Genomic DNA, 19,487 nt, shown 5'->3' on the forward strand with positions numbered 1-19,487 from the left:
GTGTGAGAGTGTGTGTGAATGTAGGCTGCAAGGTGAGGATACCGAAGGCTTCGGTTGATCCTCACACTGTATGTCGTAAGTGTAGGGGGTTTGACTGTTCTTTAGCTAACACCTGTATTGAGTGTGAAAAGTTGAATGCTAATGAATGGAAGACTCTAACTTCTTACTTGAAGAAGTTAGAGAGGGATAGAATTAGACGGGCTGCACAAAAGGGTGTGAGTACAAGGCCTATTGAGCCTTTTTCTGAGTCTAACTCTCCTGTAATTAATGATTTTGATTCTCCCTCTGTATCTGAACCCTCACAGGCTTTGCATTCGGATTCGGCTTCTGAAGGCTACTCTTCGTAAGATGAAGACAAAAATGGCGGCCATGCAAGGTAAGGGAAGTGATAGTGATTTACTTAGTGAAGTGAGTGTTCCCAGTGTTGTGGAGGGGGCGTCTGACCGTCCCTGCGATGCTCCCAGGCCTAGACCTCTTCCAAACTCACATACCCAGAGGAGAAGGAAAGTCGAAAGCCGTACGGAGGTTGTGGGGAATCCCCAACGGTCAGGCGTCCCTTCAGCAGGTTCTGTTTCGCTACAGACTGCTCAGGACCGCTTTAATAGAAGCGTCCTACAAGATTGTTTCTCGTCGTCCGGTTCTCCTTCACCTAAACGAGGGTGGAAGGACTCGGATCTTTCTAGGCCATTGAAAAGGCACTGGAAAGAGCCCGCGTTTGACTCGAGCCCGGAGCGCTTCTCGGAGGAAGCCCCCTCTTCTATCAAGAAGTCTAAGATGGTCTCGACGCCTCCTCGATCGGTAGTTGAGGATCGCACACCTTCGAGGTCTCCTGCTTCTTCTATTGAAGAGGACGCTGGTGTGGCTTCCAAGAGGATATTGTTAGCTGTGCAGGAACAGTTAGCCTCTTTAGTTGGAGTTCTTTCGAGGGATCCCCCTCGCAAGAAGGACGCTAGACTTCCTATTAAGAAGTCTCGTCTTCTTTCGCCTGCCAGACGTGAAGCGTCCTCCAGGCATGAAGAGCCTTACAAGCGCGAGACGTATTCCAGGCGCGAAGATTCTTTCAGGCGTCAGGAGCTTTCCGAGCGAGTTGCTCTAGACAAGGATACTCTCAGGCGCGAGGCGCCAGCCAGGCGCGAGGAGTCAGCCAAGCGCGAGGCGCCAGCCAGGTGCGAGGAGTCAGCCAAGCGCGAGGCGCCAGACAAGCGCGAGGCGTCAGCCAGGCGCGAGGAGTCAGCCAAGCGCGAGGCGCCAGACAAGCGCGAGGCGTCAGCCAGGCGCGAGACGCCAGCCAAGCAACAAGCTCCAGCCAAGCGCGAAGAGCTTGCCAGGCGTGAGAAGTCAAGCAGACGCGAAACATCTAGTAGACTTGAGAGAGAATCTGTTCACTCGATGAGTCCCTCTCCTAGTAGGAGTTTGTCGCCAGTAGAGAGAGAACTTGGTGAAGATCCTCTCGTATTTCAAGCCGATTCTCCGCACGGTGTGGACGTAGATTCGGAAGACGAGGCTAACGGTAGAGAAGGCTTCTCTAACTATAGAGTTTTGACAGACCTTCTTTTGCAAGAGTATGGAGATTCCTTGACTCCTGCTGCTCCTCCTTCGCCTCGATCTCTGTTTTCGAGTGCAATCGTACCTAAGTCTTCGTCGGTTTTGAAGATGAGACCGACTATCTCGATGAAAAGAGCTCTACAGTCGCTTGACAAGTGGATGTTATCAAAGAAGGATCTGGTCAGAACCACCTTCTGTATGCCTCCAGCCAGACTTTCTGGAAAAAGAGGCGTGTGGTACCGAACTGGGGAGAACATGGGCCTTTCTCTCCCAGCATCGGCGGAAGCGGACTTTTCAACCTTGGTTGATTCATCGCGTAGACACGCTTTGAATGAACTGGAGCTGTGACTTGGCGATTTCTGAGACTGATCATCTCCTCAAGGGCCTCTTCCATATTTTGGAAGTTTTTAATTTCTTAGACTGGTCCCTTGGGGTGATGTCTAAGAAGGCTCATGACTCCGAAGGTCTAGACCCCGAAGTCATTCTTAGTATACTGTCATGTATTGACAAGGCAGTACAAGACGGATCGGGAGAAGTCTCCTCCCTCTTTGGAGCGGTACTCCTTAAGAAGAGGAGTATTTTTAGTGCCTTCTTAACCAAGGCGGTTTCACCCTCACAGAGAGCAGCCCTGGTTTTCGCTCCCATGTCAGACTTCTTGTTTCCTTCTCAGTTAGTGAAGGACATTTCTCACTCACTGACTGAGAAGGCGACACAAGATCTTCTCCTTCAGACTGCAAGGAAGAAGAGACCCCTTGTTGCGGTTGACAAGAAAGGACCTACTTCTACTGTTCAGCCCTTTCGAGGAGGCCCTCCCTCCAGAGCTCCCTCAAAAAGGAGAGGTCCTGAGAGGAGAGGTAGAACTTCTTCCCGTCCCTTTAAGAAAGGGAAGTGAGACAGCCAACCTCCAAACACCAGTGGGTGCCAGGCTTCGGTGATTTGCAGACGCCTGGACATTCATAAACTCGGACGCCTCTTCGATGTCTATAATCAGGAAGGGATATCTTATCCCCTTCCAGGACAGTCCTCCCCTAACGACTATTCCGCGGGAACTGTCAGCCAGATACAGGGACCCTGTACTGAAGGATACTCTTCGTCTGATGGTGGATCAAATGTGGGACAAACGAGCTATAGAATTAGTACTGGAGCAAAACTCTCCGGGGTTTTACAATAGTCTTTTTCTGGTTGCGAAAGCCTCGGGGGGCTGGAGACCAGTACTAGACGTCAGCGCTCTGAACAAGTTTGTTCTAAAGGAGATTGGATGGTGTCGCTGGATCTCCAGGACGCTTATTTTCATGTCCCGATTCACCCTTCTTCGAAGAAGTACCTCCGTTTCATGACGGGGGGAAGGATCTTTCAGTTCAGGGCCTTGTGTTTCGGCTTGTCCACAGCTCCTCAGGTCTTCACAAACCTGATGAAGAATGTGGCGAGGTTTCTTCACCTCAAAGGCGTCAACATCTCTCTATATCTGGACGATTGGCTCATCAGGGCCAGAACAGAGAGACAGTGTTTGGAGGACCTTTCTTTGACCCTAGACCTGATAAAGTCGTTGGGACTACTCGTGAACCTCGAGAAGTCACAGCTGATCCCCAGACAGAACTTAGTCTATCTGGGGATTCAGATGGATTCTCGGGGTTTTCGAGTATTTCCTTCGCAAGAGAGAATCGTGAGAGGCTTGGAAAAAGTCTCTCTCTTCTTAGGGAAAGAACGAACTTCGGCGAGGGAATGGTTAAGCCTTCTAGGGACCCTTTCCTCGCTCGAACAGTTCTTTCCTCTAGGAAGACTTCATCTTCGTCCTCTTCAGTTTTTCCTAAGGAGATCTTGGAATTGGAAGATGGGACTTCTCTCCGACAGTTTTCTCCTTCCAATGGAGATGAAACCACACCTGCAATGGTGGTTGTCCCCCTCTAAAAGAGAACAAGGGAATTTCTCTGGAAGTTCCGAACCCAAGCCGAGTGTTATATTCAGACGCATCGGAGAAGGGTTGGGGAGCAACACTAGGACCGAGAGAAGTGTCAGGCACCTGGAAGGCAGCACAGGTGTCCTGGCACATAAATTGCAAAGAACTTCTGGCAGTACACTTGGCTCTAAAGTTCTTCGAACCTTTTGTGACCAACAGTGTGGTCCAAGTGAATGTGGACAACACTACCGCCCTTTTCCTACATTCGGAAACAGGTAGGAACACACTCCTTGTTCCTGTACGAAATAGCAAGAGATCTGCTACTTTGGACCTCCCAGAGGAACATCTCCCTCCTGACAAGATTTGTTCAGGGTACGAGAAACGTCAGGGCGGACAGACTCAGCAGGAGAAGCCAGGTCCTTCACACAGAGTGGACCCTTCATTCAGAGGTGTGTCAGAGTCTTTGGGATCTTTGGGGCACTCCTCATGTAGACCTGTTCGCCACATTCCTTTCCAAAAGGCTGGAAGTCTTTTGCTCAGTGGTGGAAGACCCAAGAGCTCTCGTGGTAGACGCCTTCCTGCTAGACTGGTCTCATGTAGACGTGTACGCTTTCCCCCCTTTCAAAATCCTGGGGCAAGTGTTGAGAAAGTTTGTAGCGTCCAATGGAACAAGAATGACCCTGATAGCCCCTTTTTGGCCAGCACAGGATTGGTTTGCAGAGGTGCTGGAGTGGTCAGTAGACTTCCCCAGATCCCTTCCAAGAAGGATGGATCTTCTCAGACAGCCACACTTCGAGAGGTTTCATCAAAACCTCCCCGCTCTCGCTCTGACTGCCTTTCGACTATCGAAAGACTTGTCAGAGCGAGGGGGTTTTCTCGCAAAGCTGCAAGCGCTATCGCTAGAGCCCGCAGAGCCTCCACTAGACGAGTCTATCAGTCTAAGTGGGAGGTTTTTAGAAGGTGGTGTAAGTCTAAGAAGTTGTCCTCCTCCAGTACCTCTATCACCGAAATCGCTGATTTCCTTTTGTTCCTGAGAGAGGACTCTCACTTGTCTGTATCGACTATAAAAGGATACAGGAGCATGCTTTCGGCAGTCTTCAGAAACAGAGACCTAGAGCTTGCTGATAATAAAGATCTGCACGACCTGATTAGATCGTTTGAAACAACGAAATCTAAGGAACTAACTCCTCCCAGCTGGAACCTGGATGTAGTTCTCAAGTTCCTTTCGTCTGAAAGATTCGAGCCTCCTCATTTAGCTTCGTTTAGGGATTTAACGAGGAAATGTTTGTTTCTCTTATCTTTGGCGACAGCCAAAAGAATTGGTGAACTTCACACCCTTGAAGATGAAGTAGGCTTCAACAGAGACTCGGCCTTCTGCTCGTTTAGAACACTTTTTCTAGCGAAAAACGAAAACCCCTCGAATCCCTGGCCCAAGAGATTCGAGATCAAAGGCTTATCGAGTCTTGTGGGTAGAGAAACAGAAAGGTCTCTTTGCCCGGTAAGAGCCTTGAAGTTCTACTTACAAAGAAAGAAACAAATGGGAGGCTCTAGGCAAGGTCTTTGGTGTTCGATTAAGGATCCCACAAGAATCATGTCAAAGATTGCACTAGTTTTCTTCATAAGGAGCGTCATTACAGATGCTCACAAATTCTGTCCTGACAACTCTTTTCCACTCTTAAGAGGAAAAGCTCATGAAGTCAGAGCAGTGGCGACGTCTCTCTCTTTTCAGAAGAATATGTCGCTAAAGAAAATACTTGATACGACATATTGGAGGTGCAATTCGGTTTTTGCATCTCACTATCTTAAAGACGTTCGCGTGACCTACGAGAAATGTTTTTCTCTGGGGCCTTTCGTATCGGCGGATACGATACTGGGTACGGGAGCAAACACCAATCCTTAACTTTGTACATACCTTCTACTAGATATGTTCAAGATTTCTGCTGACAAAGAGGGCTCGGTGCTGCACTGGCGGCCAGTCACTGTTGTTCAGTAAGGAACTATTGTGATATCTTTTGGAGGAGTATTTTAAAAAAATTTTTTGGAATTTTTGTATGAATGCGTATTAGTTTCGAGTTATGGGTTGTTTGTAATGAGTTCGGGGATAACTCAGAACAATTCTTTATACTAACATGGTGGTTAGGATCAGGTGGTCGGGATTGGTTGTGTGCTCCTTCATAAGGTGTGCTGTCATAGAAGTGGTCCAGTACCCATTGACAAAGTCCTTTCAGGCTCTGCCGAATAAGCGGTTCATATACCCATCGACAGACCCACAAGAACTCTTAGCCATAGATCACATATCTCGCTAAAGTCTTGAGGTGATGCAGACTACCGGGCAACAGCCACGAAGTCTACCACCTATCAGGTAGGAACCAAGGTTTTTTCTTTTATACCTACAACATATGTTGTTTACCTGTCTATTCCATTTTAGCTGTCTCTTACCCTCCACCAATGGGTGCCAATCAGCTAAGTATATATCTGACAGGTAAGTTCATTGTATGAAAATGATATTGTTATAATACAATAAAGTTTCATACATACTTACCTGGCAGATATATACTTAGCTAAGACTCCGTCGTCCCCGACAGAAATTCAAATTTCGCGCCACTCGCTACAGGTAGGTCAGGTGATCTACCGGCCTGCCCTGGGCGGCAGGACTAGGAACCATTCCCGTTTTCTATCATATTTTCTCTCTTCCACCTGTCTCCTGCGGGGAGGCTGGGTGGGCCATTAATCGTATATATCTGCCAGGTAAGTATGTATGAAACTTTATTGTATTATAACAATATCATTTTATTGATCAAAGAACAAAATTAGTTGAATCACACTTTGCTATTAAAGAATGTTGACAGGCTTAATGTATTTATTTATTGGCTGTGGGTGCAAACTGACGATACCCCAGTACAGTACGGTACATTGGGTCATGACTTGAGTGGCAGTAAACCCAACTTCCAAATGCTTATGCTATTGCTGCCACGAAGCCGTAGTTGAGAATAAAATTAGAATTCATGGACCTGTTGTTATATATTTTCCTTACTTTACAAAATAATTATCTTTTGATACGTTAAATAAATATACTCAACTCTAATTTAATTTATTTCAAGTATAACATCTTTGAAAGGAAATATTTATTGATAAGTAAATAATCTGGCACCTGCATATGGCAATATTTCCATAACAAACCATAATATCTGTACTACTGTTTTCATAAGAATGTCTGTCACATACACTAATGAACTTATGTATTCCCCTCTTATGTTGCAAGTGGCCTGTACCAAGATTATGCTAAATATTTTAAGGAATGTGAATTTATTAAGGTATTTGTATGAAATTATTTAATTTTAGGAGGACCATCACCACCAGACGGTACCCCAGGTTCTCAGTTGATGCGAGTAGAAGAAGAAGGACCTTGCCGGAAGAATTTGGATAATGAAACGGAAAAACCTCCAAATGTTCTTGTTTATGCAGCCAATAAGACAGATTATTATGTTGCTATCAAAGAAACACTCAAAAATTGTCTAAATCAGGACAGGTAAGACCCATATTTAAGGCAGTATGCATACTGCCCCTCATTCTCGATTAATCAGATTCCTTTGATGTGATAATTCCATAATCTTTGCTCCTTCTTCGTTTGTCAGCATTTCGAATTTCCATGTCTGTTAACATCATGGGCAGTGATCCAGGCTCTATATGAATGATTGATGAATTTGTGTGGAAATAATATCTCATAAAAAATTTAACTTGTCCCATCTGATAGAAAATGCTTTATAGTTATCTTATAGGGTTTGGGATGAAGTGACATTTATTGTTCACCAAAGAACTAATTGTTGTTCTGACCTTTTCAAAAGTGTGATTTAATCCTTTGTACCTGTTCCCTGTCCCAGGTATATTATGTATCAACTCACGGATGAAATGGCTTTCAAGTCTCCCTGGTTAGGAAGCACCACACTACTGGTTGTTTGCGGTGATGTCCCAGCTCATATTTCCACAGCCTTTATCAGGTAAAGTTGAGAAGAATAACAAGGAAGAAGCAACCATTACGGGTTTATTGCACGTCAGTTGTAATTTTCATTTGACATATTTTTTGTTAGGTTATTTAAGCTTCGAAGGTGCAAATGAAGTAGCTTACATTTGTTGGAAAATGGAGATTATTAGATTTTTTTATCGACAAGTTACAAATCAGCCTAACATATGAACTAGATATCGGCAGGTGAGTGGGTTGTATTCTGCCAATCACCTACTTGCCACTGATTAACCACCTTGTTACTATACTCTAATATCTGTCTCCAGTTTGTAGTATATCCAGGAAAGATACAAATAATCTTAAAATTTAGGAATATTAAGAGAAAAGAGGATAGCCTAACCCCAAAGTAATCAGTAGAGGAATGCTGTAGGTGCTCTAGGAAATCAGCTTGTTGCTGGTGGGGAAAAAACTGCCAGTCAGTGTTTTAAGATGATGGGAGTTTGACAATTATAAATATTATGTCACGGAGTGCTGTGTGTGGTCACTGACCAGCTCCCACCTCGTATGCGCAGGAGTTGCCAGATCTCACAGATGTAAACTAGATTGCAGTGTCATTTCAGAGTTTTAGTACCCTTCATATTTACGTTGTACAGGCAGTCCCCGGCTTACGACCTGGGTTCTGTTCTTGAGATGCATCATAAGCTGGAAAAGCGTCAAAAATCCTAAGAAAACCTTACTTTTAATGCTTAGGGTGTATTATAAACTATGTAAACTGCATTTTTATTGCATTTTTCTTCAAAAAAAAACCTTAAAATATTGATTATTTTTCATCTTTGGAGTCATATATCTTCTGCCAGATTGGTGTCGTAAGCGCCATAACCCCGGAACATGAGCCGTAAACCTGGAAATAATTTCTGTTGAATATAATTGAAAAGCATCGTAACCTCAGAACGTCGTAAGCTGCACCTGTCGTAAGCCAGGGACTGCCTGTATTATGTTCATGTCACCAAGCTTATCGTGTTTGGGGATGTCTGGACTGACCCTGAGAAATTCCTCACCAACAGATACCTGCTACAAGGGGGCCGCGTTCTCTCCATATGTTCCGACTTTTTAAATATGGCCGTCCCACTCTTTGGTACGTACTGTGTCTGAAAATGTGCATTTTAGACTTAGTTATACTACTCGAGTTTATCAATAAGTGTACATGGTGAATGTTTTTCTTGCATTTATGACTACACTTTAATGAGTCACTTCTTTTTTTATTCAACTTAATGTGTGTGTAAAGATTTCACCTTCTAAGAGTCTTTATCAAGTCACGTTACTTCTTTTGGTATAGAGAACATAGGGGTAAGATCATCACCTGCATTGATTACAATATTGAACTTATGATTTATCTTGTGGCTAAGTGTGGCATTATAATATAATCTTTGAGGATAATTAGCATGATAATTTTTGAATGGTTGTGGTACAGTAATTGTGCTTCTTGCCTCTTAATTTGTGAGAAAAAAAGAGCTTCATCTATTCCCGTAATGCTTGCAGCAATTGTATTTATACATGTCAACCTCACTGAAAATGCCTTGGAGAGTTCTCCTCTGGTTTTTCCTGTAGAAGACCTTGTGTATTTATTTAAATAGCTGTATATAGAGGACCCTTTTTGAAGAGTGGTAATGGAATTGATTTTCTAGTAGTTTTAAAGCTTTTTCTAGAAGTATGAGAGTTGAGTTTTCACCTTGAAAGCTCAAATTTAGTTCAATACAACCAAGGTCGCATCCTGGCATATTACAGATAGGTTAGAATCTGCTGTATCATTATCTTAGTTTGTTGTTATTTATTATTATAAAGGATTAGTTTATCCAGACCTTTGAGCCTAATAAAGGCTATTCTCGGGCTGGTTCTTGGTTCCTTGTAATTAACATCTTTTTAAACTTCTGAAATTTGGGAAACTGTCAAGTTTAGTTTAGGTAAAGAAATTATCAAATAATATCAAAGGGGACAGCTCTTGCGTGTTAGTTTGCTGTACTAATTTTTATTAGGCGACCTATATAGACTCCATAGGATACTAAAATAACAATATAGTCTAGTAATCAATTGCAAATCTGTGTAATGGTTGCTGGGATATCACCTGATCAGTTATATTGCGGGCTTTTGAGAAGTCAAGCTGTTGACAGATTCGCTACCCCTCAGATGTATGCCATGGTACTCCTTTGGATAAAATGCCCATTAATGTTTCATGTAAAGAATAGCTCAGAGGTTGGCATGTACGAGGTCATGATATGTTATATCCTTTAGTTTTTGTTATTGATTTCTTCAGTGAGATGATTAAATGGCTCTGGGTATGAATTTTAATTGTGTTCTTTTGAACGAACATGATTTTTTAGCTAGAAACATTTTGTGAAGATATTTTCCCATGTAGTTTAGTTTAGTTTCAAGATTTTCACCCAGAAGCCAGACATTCAGTATGATCTAACATAATGATAATAATATATTCTTCTTCTTCTTTTTCAATGTTTTGGGTTTGTAGCTTTCGAGCTGCCCTGGACTTCTAGCCTGGTAGCCTCAGGTATTACCCCTTTGAAGATGTCTTCTAAAACCCTTTTACACTTTAACCAGTTTGGTGTAGGAACCCACAGTCTGTGTTCTTAGAGCGAACAAGAATGCAATTACGATAGACTGTAGTTCTTTTGAGTTCAGTGTCCTGCTTCATAGCACAGCATCCCCTAGCAGCTTCTGTTGATATAAACCTTTTCAGTTATAAGGATGATGATAAAAATCAGTTTGAACAAATTTTATAAGTTTTGTGATTTTGTATGAATACTAGGCTGTTGAAGGACTTCGTGTTCATACAAAATGCAAATCATTGCTCACCATGTGACATCTTACATAGGAGCTAACCTAAACCCTTCATTAACTTACCTGTACTGTCAATTGTGAAGCAATGATTTGTAGTTAAAAATGATTGTTTTCTACATAACATTGAAGAAGACACATGCAATTTGTAAAGTTGGTCAAAGAAAATTATCTGTGTTTTAAGGTCATATTGCTCAGCCTAAATGATAAATCTAACAAAAAACTCTGGGCACATTAAAATTTACAAGCTTCATGTTTGTGCGTAACACCAAATCAGACTTACTAGAGCCTATTACTGCAGTAACTCAAAGGGCAAGCTACAAGATACAAACCACCTTTGTTCATAGGTAGGTAAAGGCTGCCCTTCCAGTTGTATCCCCAAAATTCCTGACGTTTCTTGGTCACTTTTGCTTGATGTTTCAAGTGAAATAAATTCTTTATCTCTTTCCAAATACCTTTGCTTCTTCATTTATAATACATTTTTTGTCCCCCCCCATTTCTCATAATTAACACCAGTGTATTTTTTCTGTAATTTTTGAGTTGTATGTTATTTCTGAGTCCTTCCTTTTTTCAATTCACTCTTCCCTTAGCAGATACGGAGTTTGATTTATTCAAGACATCCTCTTCAAACCTGTTATCTCAAAGGGGAATTCACATCTTGTAATTTCTGCACTTGTATCGAACACTTCTGCTTCTGTGGTGTCTGCCCTTGTTGTTATTCAACAACCAGTCGGTCACTCTTTTGTTTGTCACATGTAAACCAAGACATGACAGTGGTTTATTGTCTGGACAGTCCCCAAGTCCTCTGGCCTCCCACCCCTGGTCATATGACCCCCTTTTTTTATCACCACCAACATTGTCATAATGAAATGAGGTAAAAAGTAAATCTCACCTCCTTGTGTCCCTGTACCTAGGAAAGCATTGCTTTCACTCTCCTCAAGATAAAAGGTTATTGAGGTCACTTGTTAGTCATCTGCTATGACAGCAACTACAAAGGTTTCTGACATATTGTGCTTATGCGAATAAGTCTGTATATTCCAAGGAAAGTCTTAATATCATTCCTCCCGCTAGGATGCTTATTAAGGCAATTATTTTTTATTTCATATGTAGACTCATCCAAGTCTGCATAATCAGAACGAGCACATCTTTGATGCTTCTATCCCTTTCATTTAGATGCAGGTGTGTTTTTATTTGAAAATAAAGAAAACGTGATGAAGGCAGGTTTAGTAACTTTTGCCTCAATTTCCAAGGTGGTCGTCACCTGCCAGAAATCACACGTATGCTTTTCTCACATTCAGTTCTGGATGTTCTATCATTTAAGACGTCAGAGTAATAGACTCTGGTAAGTTAATGGTTTGCACTACTTTAGAATTGGCTTTCTGAAAATTTTGATTTTGTTAATTAGGTGGATTTACATGGGGTAAATCTGCATTTTTATGCATGGCACTTACCTGGCAGGTATATATATAGCTTATCCTCTTGACGCACTGGCAGAATTTCAAAACTCGCGGCAACCGCTAGTACACTGGTAGTTCAGGTGATGGCCACCCCGTTCCCGTGGCGCTGGTACTTGGAACTATTCCCGTTTTCCTCAGATTTTCTCTGCCAGCCGAACCGGCAACATTGTTGTTGGTTCTCTGATAGAATTTCCTGCTCGTTGACTGACTTTTTGGATATTGGTATCGTATTCACGAAGTTAGCGTGGCAATCGCATTTGGTTTAGATTTTGGTTTAGTATGTCTGATTCAGGAAGTATGTTTAGAGTTTGTGTGAAAGAAGGGTGTAAGGTGAGACTGCCGAAATCATCGGTAGATCCACATACTATTTGTAAGAAGTGTCGGGAGTTTGTATGTACGTGGGACAATAGGTGCAATGAATGTCAGTGTCTGAATGAGAAAGAGTGGAAGGCTCTTATGAAGTATGTTGAGAGATTGGAAAAAGATCGGGTGAGAAGATCTGTCTCTAGGAGTGAGAGATCGGGGTCTTCGAGTAAGCCTATGAATGAATCTTTGCATGTGTCTTCTCCAGCTCATTCACATGTAGATGTAGCACCTTCCCCTCAGGTTTCTCCTGCGCCCGTTGCTGTATCTGAGGATACTACTGATCCACAAATTGTGAAAGTGTTCGCTGCCCTTGCGTCCATGGGAGATCAGATTAAACGGTTAACGGACAAAGTGGAAGTGTTTAGTGACAGTGTTGTGGAGGGGGCGCCTGATCGTCCCTCTCGTGCTCCTAGACCTAGACCTCTGTCAAGCTCCCAGACCCAAGGGAGAAGGCATGTCGACAGTTGAAGGGAGGCGAGAGGGGTTTACTCGCGTTCAGTCGTCCCTTCAGGCAGTCCTGTTGCGTCCCAGGCTGCACCAGTACGCCATGGAAAAGGCGATACTGGGAAGTGTAGTTATTCATCGGATAGTTCGGCGTCAGGAAGGAGTAGGCGTTTTGCGGAAGTATCGCGGCCTCTCAAGAGGTCATACTTTCCGTCCTCATCACAGGATGAAAGGGCTGTTGATCAAGAAGGGTGGAGTAGCCCTGAGATTTTTTCATCGGAGGATGAAGAAGCTATCCCTATCAAAAGGAAGAGGATTTCTCGTCCGTTGGAAGTAACTAGCGGTGCGGTGAGAGGTGTTTCTCCGATTAGAGGAACTCCACTGCGTAGACCGCAGGATCGCTCGCCTCTCCGTGTTAGCCCGGTGCGTCCTCGATCTCCTCATCATCAGGAGTCTCGTAAGGAAGCGGAGACGAAGGAAGTTCTGCGGGACATGCAGGAGAGATTAGGAGTGATTGTCCAATCATGGGAGAAGCCCGAACAACCTTCGGTTAGACGTAAGGACTCGTCTCTCCCGGTTAAGTCCTCCAAGAGGACGCAGGACATGCAGCGCAAGCCAAGACGCAGTGCATCCCTTAAGAAGGACGAAGCAGTGCAGGACGCAAGAGGAAGAGTGATGGACGCATGGTGGACGCATACGTTCAGGAGGACGCAGGACGCAGGCGGCAGCATGTGGTAACTTTTTCTCGACAAGGAAGAGAGGAGTTTTACAAGGAGACAGCTCCGCATTCGCTCTCTAAGCAGGCTCTGCATAAGGATCCTGCTTTGGAGAGTCATCAGGATCTTGGTTTTCAAGATATTTCTTTGCAGGAGGAAGAATTTGTGGAGAGTGCGGAAGAGGACAAGAATGTGGAAGCTCCTTCCTCGGACTACAAGAGACTTACAGAGTGCCTCCTTTCTTTGTTTGAAGGAGATTTTCAACCTTCAGGCCCGCCATCGCCTTTGTCTCAATTTTCGAAGACGAAGACAACCAAGAAATCGTCTTTTTTGAAAATGACCTTGTCTATTTCAGCCAAGAAAGCCCTTCAACGTGTGAATGAGTGGTTGAAGGAGAAGAGAGAGTCGGGGAAGACTTCTTTTGCGTTTCCTCCGGCCAAGTTGGCTTCTAAGTCTGGTGTTTGGTACGCTACGGGGGAAAGTCTTGGCCTGGGAGTTCCTGCCTCCTCCCAGGGAGACTTTTCCAACATAGTGGACAGCTCCCGTAGGCATGCTTTACATTCAGCCAAAGTGTGGTGGACTTCGTCAGAGTTCGACCATTTACTCAAAGGTATCTATCGGACTTTTGAGGTTTTTAATTTTCTTGACTGGTCGTTGGAGGCTCTGGCTCGGACTTCAGAGATGGAAGATTCTTCAGAATCCGAGTTACCGAGAAGTATCATGTCCTGTATGGATAAAGCCTTGAGAGATGGAGCTAATGAACTGGCTTCACTTTTTACAGCAGGATTTTTGAAGAAAAGACATCTTTTGTGCTCGTTCGCTGCGAAAGGAGTCTCGAACGCGCAAAAGTCGGAGTTGATGTTCTCTCCTCTTTCAGGACAACTCTTTCCTCAGGATATCATTAAGGACATCTCGCTCTCCCTCACTCAGAAGGCTACTCAGGATCTACTGATGTCTTCTGTAAGGAAGTATTTACCTTCTAACGTAATGAAGAAGACTCCGAAGGATACAAGAACATCACAGCAGCCCTTTCGGGGTAGGACTTTTTCCCGACCAGCCTTTAGAGGGAAAAGAGTTCCAGCCAAAAGAGGTTCGAAAACCTCAACCAAGCAATGATTCAGAAGTCCTCCAGACGTGTGTTGGGGCCAGACTTTTAGACTTCTGGGAAGTCTGGCAAAGCAAAGGAGCGGATCCTTGGTCTGTAAGGGTAGCGAAGGAAGGATACAAGATCCCCTTTCTAAAGAAACCACCTCTCGCTACAGCTCCGAGAGCCCTAGGGGCTCATTACATTGATTTAGAGAAGAGAGAGGCTCTTTGGCCTCAAGTTGTCAGCATGTTAGAAAAGGGAGCCATAGAACCGGTTCTGGATCACGAATCCCCAGGTTTTTACAACCGTCTTTTTCTAGTACCGAAGTCATCAGGAGGTTGGAGGCCAGGACTGGACGTAAGTCAGCTAAACTTGTTTGTAGAAAAGACCAAGTTTACGATGGAGACGAACGATTCAGTGCTGGCAGCGGTACGACCAGGGGACTTGATGGTAACGCTGGACCTTCAGGATGCGTATTTCCATATTCCGATTCATCCAAGGTCCAGGAAATATTTGAGATTCGTGATCCAGGACAGGATTTATCAATTCAAAGCCCTTTGCTTCGGTCTGTGCACGGCTCCTCAAATTTTTACAAGAATGATGTCGAATGTGGCGAAGTGGCTTCATTTGTTAGGAGTCAGAGTCTCTCTCTACCTCGACGATTGGCTCATAAGAGCACAATCAAAACAGCAATGTCTGGAGGACACAAACATCACATTGGATTTAACTCAGCAGCTGGGTCTGATGGTAAACCTGAAAAAGTCACGGTTGATCCCCTCTCAGGAGCTAGTTTATTTGGGGATTCTGATATCCTCAGTGACTTTTCGGGCTTTTCCGTCACCCGAAAGACAGACCATGTGCCTTCGGAAAGTGCAAGAATTCCTATTGAAAGACCAATGCTCGGCGAGAGAGTGGATGAGCCTGCTGGGGACACTCTTCGTTAGAGCGGTTCATTTCCCTAGGGAGACTTCACATGAGGCCCTTACAGTTCTTTCTGAACGAAGTCTGGCCAAGAAGATCGCAACCAGATTCCTTCCGGTTTCCAATTCCTTCAAAGATAAAGGAGGAATTAAAGTGGTGGCTAGTTCCGGGGAGGTTGTCAGAGGGTACGTCACTCCAGCAGAGGAACCCAGACCGGATATTATTTTCCGACGCGTCAGACGCAGGCTGGGGAGCGCCGCTGGGCCCTCGGGAGGAGTCAGGCCTTTGGAACGAAGAAGAGAAAGCTTGGCACATAAACAGGAAGGAACTGATGGCGATCTTCTTGGCTCTGAAAGCGTTCAGACCGTGGATCAGCGGCAAATGGTGCAGATCAACGCGGACAATACCACAGCTCTGGCATATATACGAAAACAAGGAGGAACCCACTCGTTGTCCCTTTGCAACTTGGCGAAGGAGATTCTTCTGTGGTCGGAGAGAGAAAACGTCACCCTGCTCACCAGGTTCATTCAAGGAGAGAAGAACGTCAGAGCGGACCTGTTGAGCAGGGACGGACAAGTGCTTTCCACGGAGTGGATGTTGCATCTTCAAGTATGCCAGAGACTGTGGAAGCTCTGGGGCACACCAGTAGTGGATCTTTTCGCTACCGCAGCGACGAAGAGGTTACCGAACTATTGTTCTCCAATCCCGGACCCTCTTGCAGTCGCAGTCGATGCCTTCCTACTAGATTGGACGGGTCTAGACGCGTACGCATTTCCCCCGTTCAAGATTTTAGGAAGGGTAATGAAGAAATTCAGAGAAAGTCGAGGAACAAGGCTGACTCTGATAGCCCCATACTGGCCGGCCCAAACGTGGTTCACAGAGGTACTGGAATGGACAGTGGATTCTCCGAGAAGTCTACCCACGAGAGTAGATCTTCTCAAACAACCCCACTTCGACAGGTTCCACAAGAACACCCTCGCTCTGGGTCTGACTGCGTTCAGACTATCGAAAGACTTATCAGAGCGAGGGGGTTTTCTAGAGAAGCAGCGAAGGCAGTTGCAAGAGCACGAAGGACATCAACTATCAAAGTGTACCAGTTGAAGTGGGAGAACTTCCGCAAATGGTGTAAGAATCGGAAGATTTCTTCATCCAGTACCTCTGTGACACAAATTGCAGATTTCCTTCTGTATCTGAAGAAGGAACTGGGTTTGGCTAATCAGACAATTAAAGGTTATAAATGTATGTTGTCTGCAGTGTTTAGGCTCAGAGGTTTAGATCTGTCCAACGACGCAGATCTTAGAGATCTTCTCAGATCTTTTAATATAAAGAAGGATCGACATTGCAGAACTCCTTCTTGGAATTTGGATGTCGTTCTCAAGTTCTTGGAAACGGATAGGTTTGAACCTATGGGCAGTGCGTCTTTGCGAGAGCTAACGAAGAAGACTATTTTCTTAGTAGCCTTAGCTACAGCTAAAAGGATTAGCGAGCTGCAAGCTATTGACAAGCAAGTAGGTTGGAAGCACAACAAAGCAGTTTGTTCTTTTCAACAGGAGTTCTTAGCCAAGAATGAGAATCCTTCGCATCCGTGGCCAAGATCATTTGAGATTGAAGGACTGGCTGATCTAGTAGGTCAAGAACAAGAAAGGGTTCTTTGCCCAGTAAGAGCTTTACGGTTTTACGTAGAAAGAACAAAAAGCATTAGGGGGACTTCATGTTCTCTGTGGTGTTCTGTTAAAGATCCTACTAGACCTATGTCTAAAAACGCGATGGCTTTCTTTGTAAGAGAAGTCATTAAAGAAGCTCATTTACTTTGTCAGGAAGAATGCTTCGGCTTGATTAAGGTTAAAGCTCATGAGGTTAGAGCAGCAGCTACGTCCTTAGCATTCAGGAAAAATTTAGCCCTCAAGGACATTATAGATTCGACGTTTTGGAGGACAAACTCGGTGTTTGCCTCCCATTACCTTAGAGACGTGAAGACAACTTTTGATAATTGTCAAAAGTTAGGCCCGTACGTATCCTCAGGTACAGTACTGGGCAAAGGAGTTTCCACCCCATAACCTAATAACATGCTAGGTTTTTATTTTAATTAGGTTATAGTGTTTTTTATGGTTGTCTGAGAAGGTTAATACCGGCTCAGTTTTTTGGTGTAGTGTTTATTATAGTATGTGTGTGTGGTTCAGGTGACTAACTTTCCTAGCATGAATGCCCGTGGTAAATGAGGGCTAGGGTTCTCTGTCAGCAGATTGGTCATGTCCAGTTGTCAGACCCTTGTTGTTAGCTTTCTCAACAAACAGGTCACATCCTAGTTGAGAGCTACTAAGGTTTAGCAGGCTAAGAGGCAGGACCTACGAAGTCAGCTACCTTAGCAGGTAAGGAACCTAATAGTAATTTTAAAAATTAGTTAATTTTTTAATTATGACGATGTTGCTGTCTATGACCCACCTCCAAATGTGTCAATCAGCTATATATATACCTGCCAGGTAAGTGTCATGCATAAAAATGATATTGTTATGATACAATAAAGTTTTATGCATACTTACCTGGCAGGTATATATAATTAAATTCCCACCCTCCTCCCCTCAGGAGACAGGGTTCAGAGAAAATCTGAGGAAAACGGGAATAGTTCCAAGTACCAGCGCCACGGGAACGGGGTGGCCATCACCTGAACTACCAGTGTACTAGCGGTTGCCGCGAGTTTTCAAATTCTGCCAGTGCGTCAAGAGGATAAGCTATATATATACCTGCCAGGTAAGTATGCATAAAACTTTATTGTATCATAACAATATCATTTTTCTTTTTACTTTCATGTAAAATACATAACCAGTTCTGTTTCCTTCATGGGAGTATCCACAGCATTTAAATAGAATTGAATAATAAATGTGAGTCATCAAGAAGGAAAAAAAATAGTCCCTTGAAAAAGTATATTCAAAGCATATTATGAATGACATGTACTATATGCCAAAGAAGAAGAATTGGAAGAAATAGAATAGACACATGATGAGGGATTACTAAGCTGTGTTTTTTTTTTTTTTTTTTTTTTTTTTTTACTACAAGGGTTTAATTATGAGTTGATTTAATTGCATTCTCATTAGAATTTCCATTGCCCTGTAGTGTGTCAAATTCTAATTTAAGAAATATTGAAATGTTCAGTATATAAACTCATCACACATAATATAGACCAATTCCATTTTAGGCAAAATCGTAGACACATGTCATTTTAACAAACAAATGAAAAGCTTTGCATCTTCTCCATTCAGTCACTTGTTGGGGTTTGATAATTAACCTGTAAGATGTTGCAGGGTTGTGAAGATGGAACTTGAATTATGTGAAGGGATAGTATTGAAAAAATATATATTTGTATTGTAGGCAACTAGCGCAAAACCCATGAAGTGTTGGTGTCTGGTTTAAAAAATCGTAATAACAGTAGTATCAGTAGAAGGCTCTGTAGTTAACTGTCCCATTAACTACAGAGGACTGTGGTCCAACAACTAATGAACAGGACCTTCTGTTGATACCGCTGTTCTTTTGTTTTTTAAACAAGACACCAATGTGTCATGGGTTTTGTAGCAGGCCACAATATTGTGGTATACAGTTAATCATAATTTGTTTTGAAAGAATAATTTTTTGGTGGATCATCTTATATTTTAATAGAAAGTTATTATATATAAACTTTAGCCTGTATGAATTTAAAGATTACAGTATTGTAGTATAGAGGTAGTATTCACCTCTAGTCAGAAATTCACAGTATTTACAGATTAATAACATGGGGTGATACGATACATAAGACATCGGAACTGAACTAAGTTGTTAAAAATGACTAATATGGTATGTGTCTGAAAGGAAATAGAAATGAGTTTATTTTAACATGGAAATTATTGCCACTTCACAGCTTTTAATAGAATTTAGAAGCTTTGGTGCAACCCTTCATGATCAAACTGTCTTTAACTGAATTTTTAATGCTATAAATTTATGCATGCTTTTTATTGATTTGGTAGATTTTGTGTAAGGAAATTGTTTTTGGGAAAAAGTGTTTTAGTCAAAGTTGGAATATATTTTTTGCACTAAGAGCATATATTTACTTTTACTAAAAAGGTCCCACACGATGATCATCCTTATAATGAAGAGTATACTACAGATCTACTGGCTTTAGAGAATTTGTGTGGAAAGTTGATTATAGTTGATGTAGATTCTGCCAATGTTTGGACTGAGCAGAAATGAAAAGCAATGTGGCTGCTGTTGCATATGT

General features: G+C 43.1%; 1 protein-coding gene across 7 annotated transcripts in view; it reads left to right on the plus strand.

The window, feature by feature from the left end:
* The window catches only part of LOC135199452 (uncharacterized), a 107,984-nt gene that overhangs the window by 49,351 nt on the left and 39,146 nt on the right, over positions 1-19,487 (plus strand). For 5 of the 7 annotated variants that reach the window (XM_064227515.1, XM_064227508.1, XM_064227514.1 and 2 more), the window contains 4 exons: positions 6,785-6,971; positions 7,324-7,440; positions 8,468-8,538; positions 9,925-9,963. In XM_064227515.1, the coding sequence (XP_064083585.1) occupies positions 6,785-6,971; positions 7,324-7,440; positions 8,468-8,538; positions 9,925-9,963 (414 nt within the window). The remainder of the gene's footprint in view (positions 1-6,784; positions 6,972-7,323; positions 7,441-8,467; positions 8,539-9,924; positions 9,964-19,487) is intronic. The other 2 variants (XM_064227510.1, XM_064227511.1) reach the window with 1 other exon arrangement.

This window comes from Macrobrachium nipponense, chromosome 25 (genome assembly GCF_015104395.2).
Source record: "Macrobrachium nipponense isolate FS-2020 chromosome 25, ASM1510439v2, whole genome shotgun sequence".
NCBI lineage: Eukaryota > Metazoa > Arthropoda > Malacostraca > Decapoda > Palaemonidae > Macrobrachium > Macrobrachium nipponense.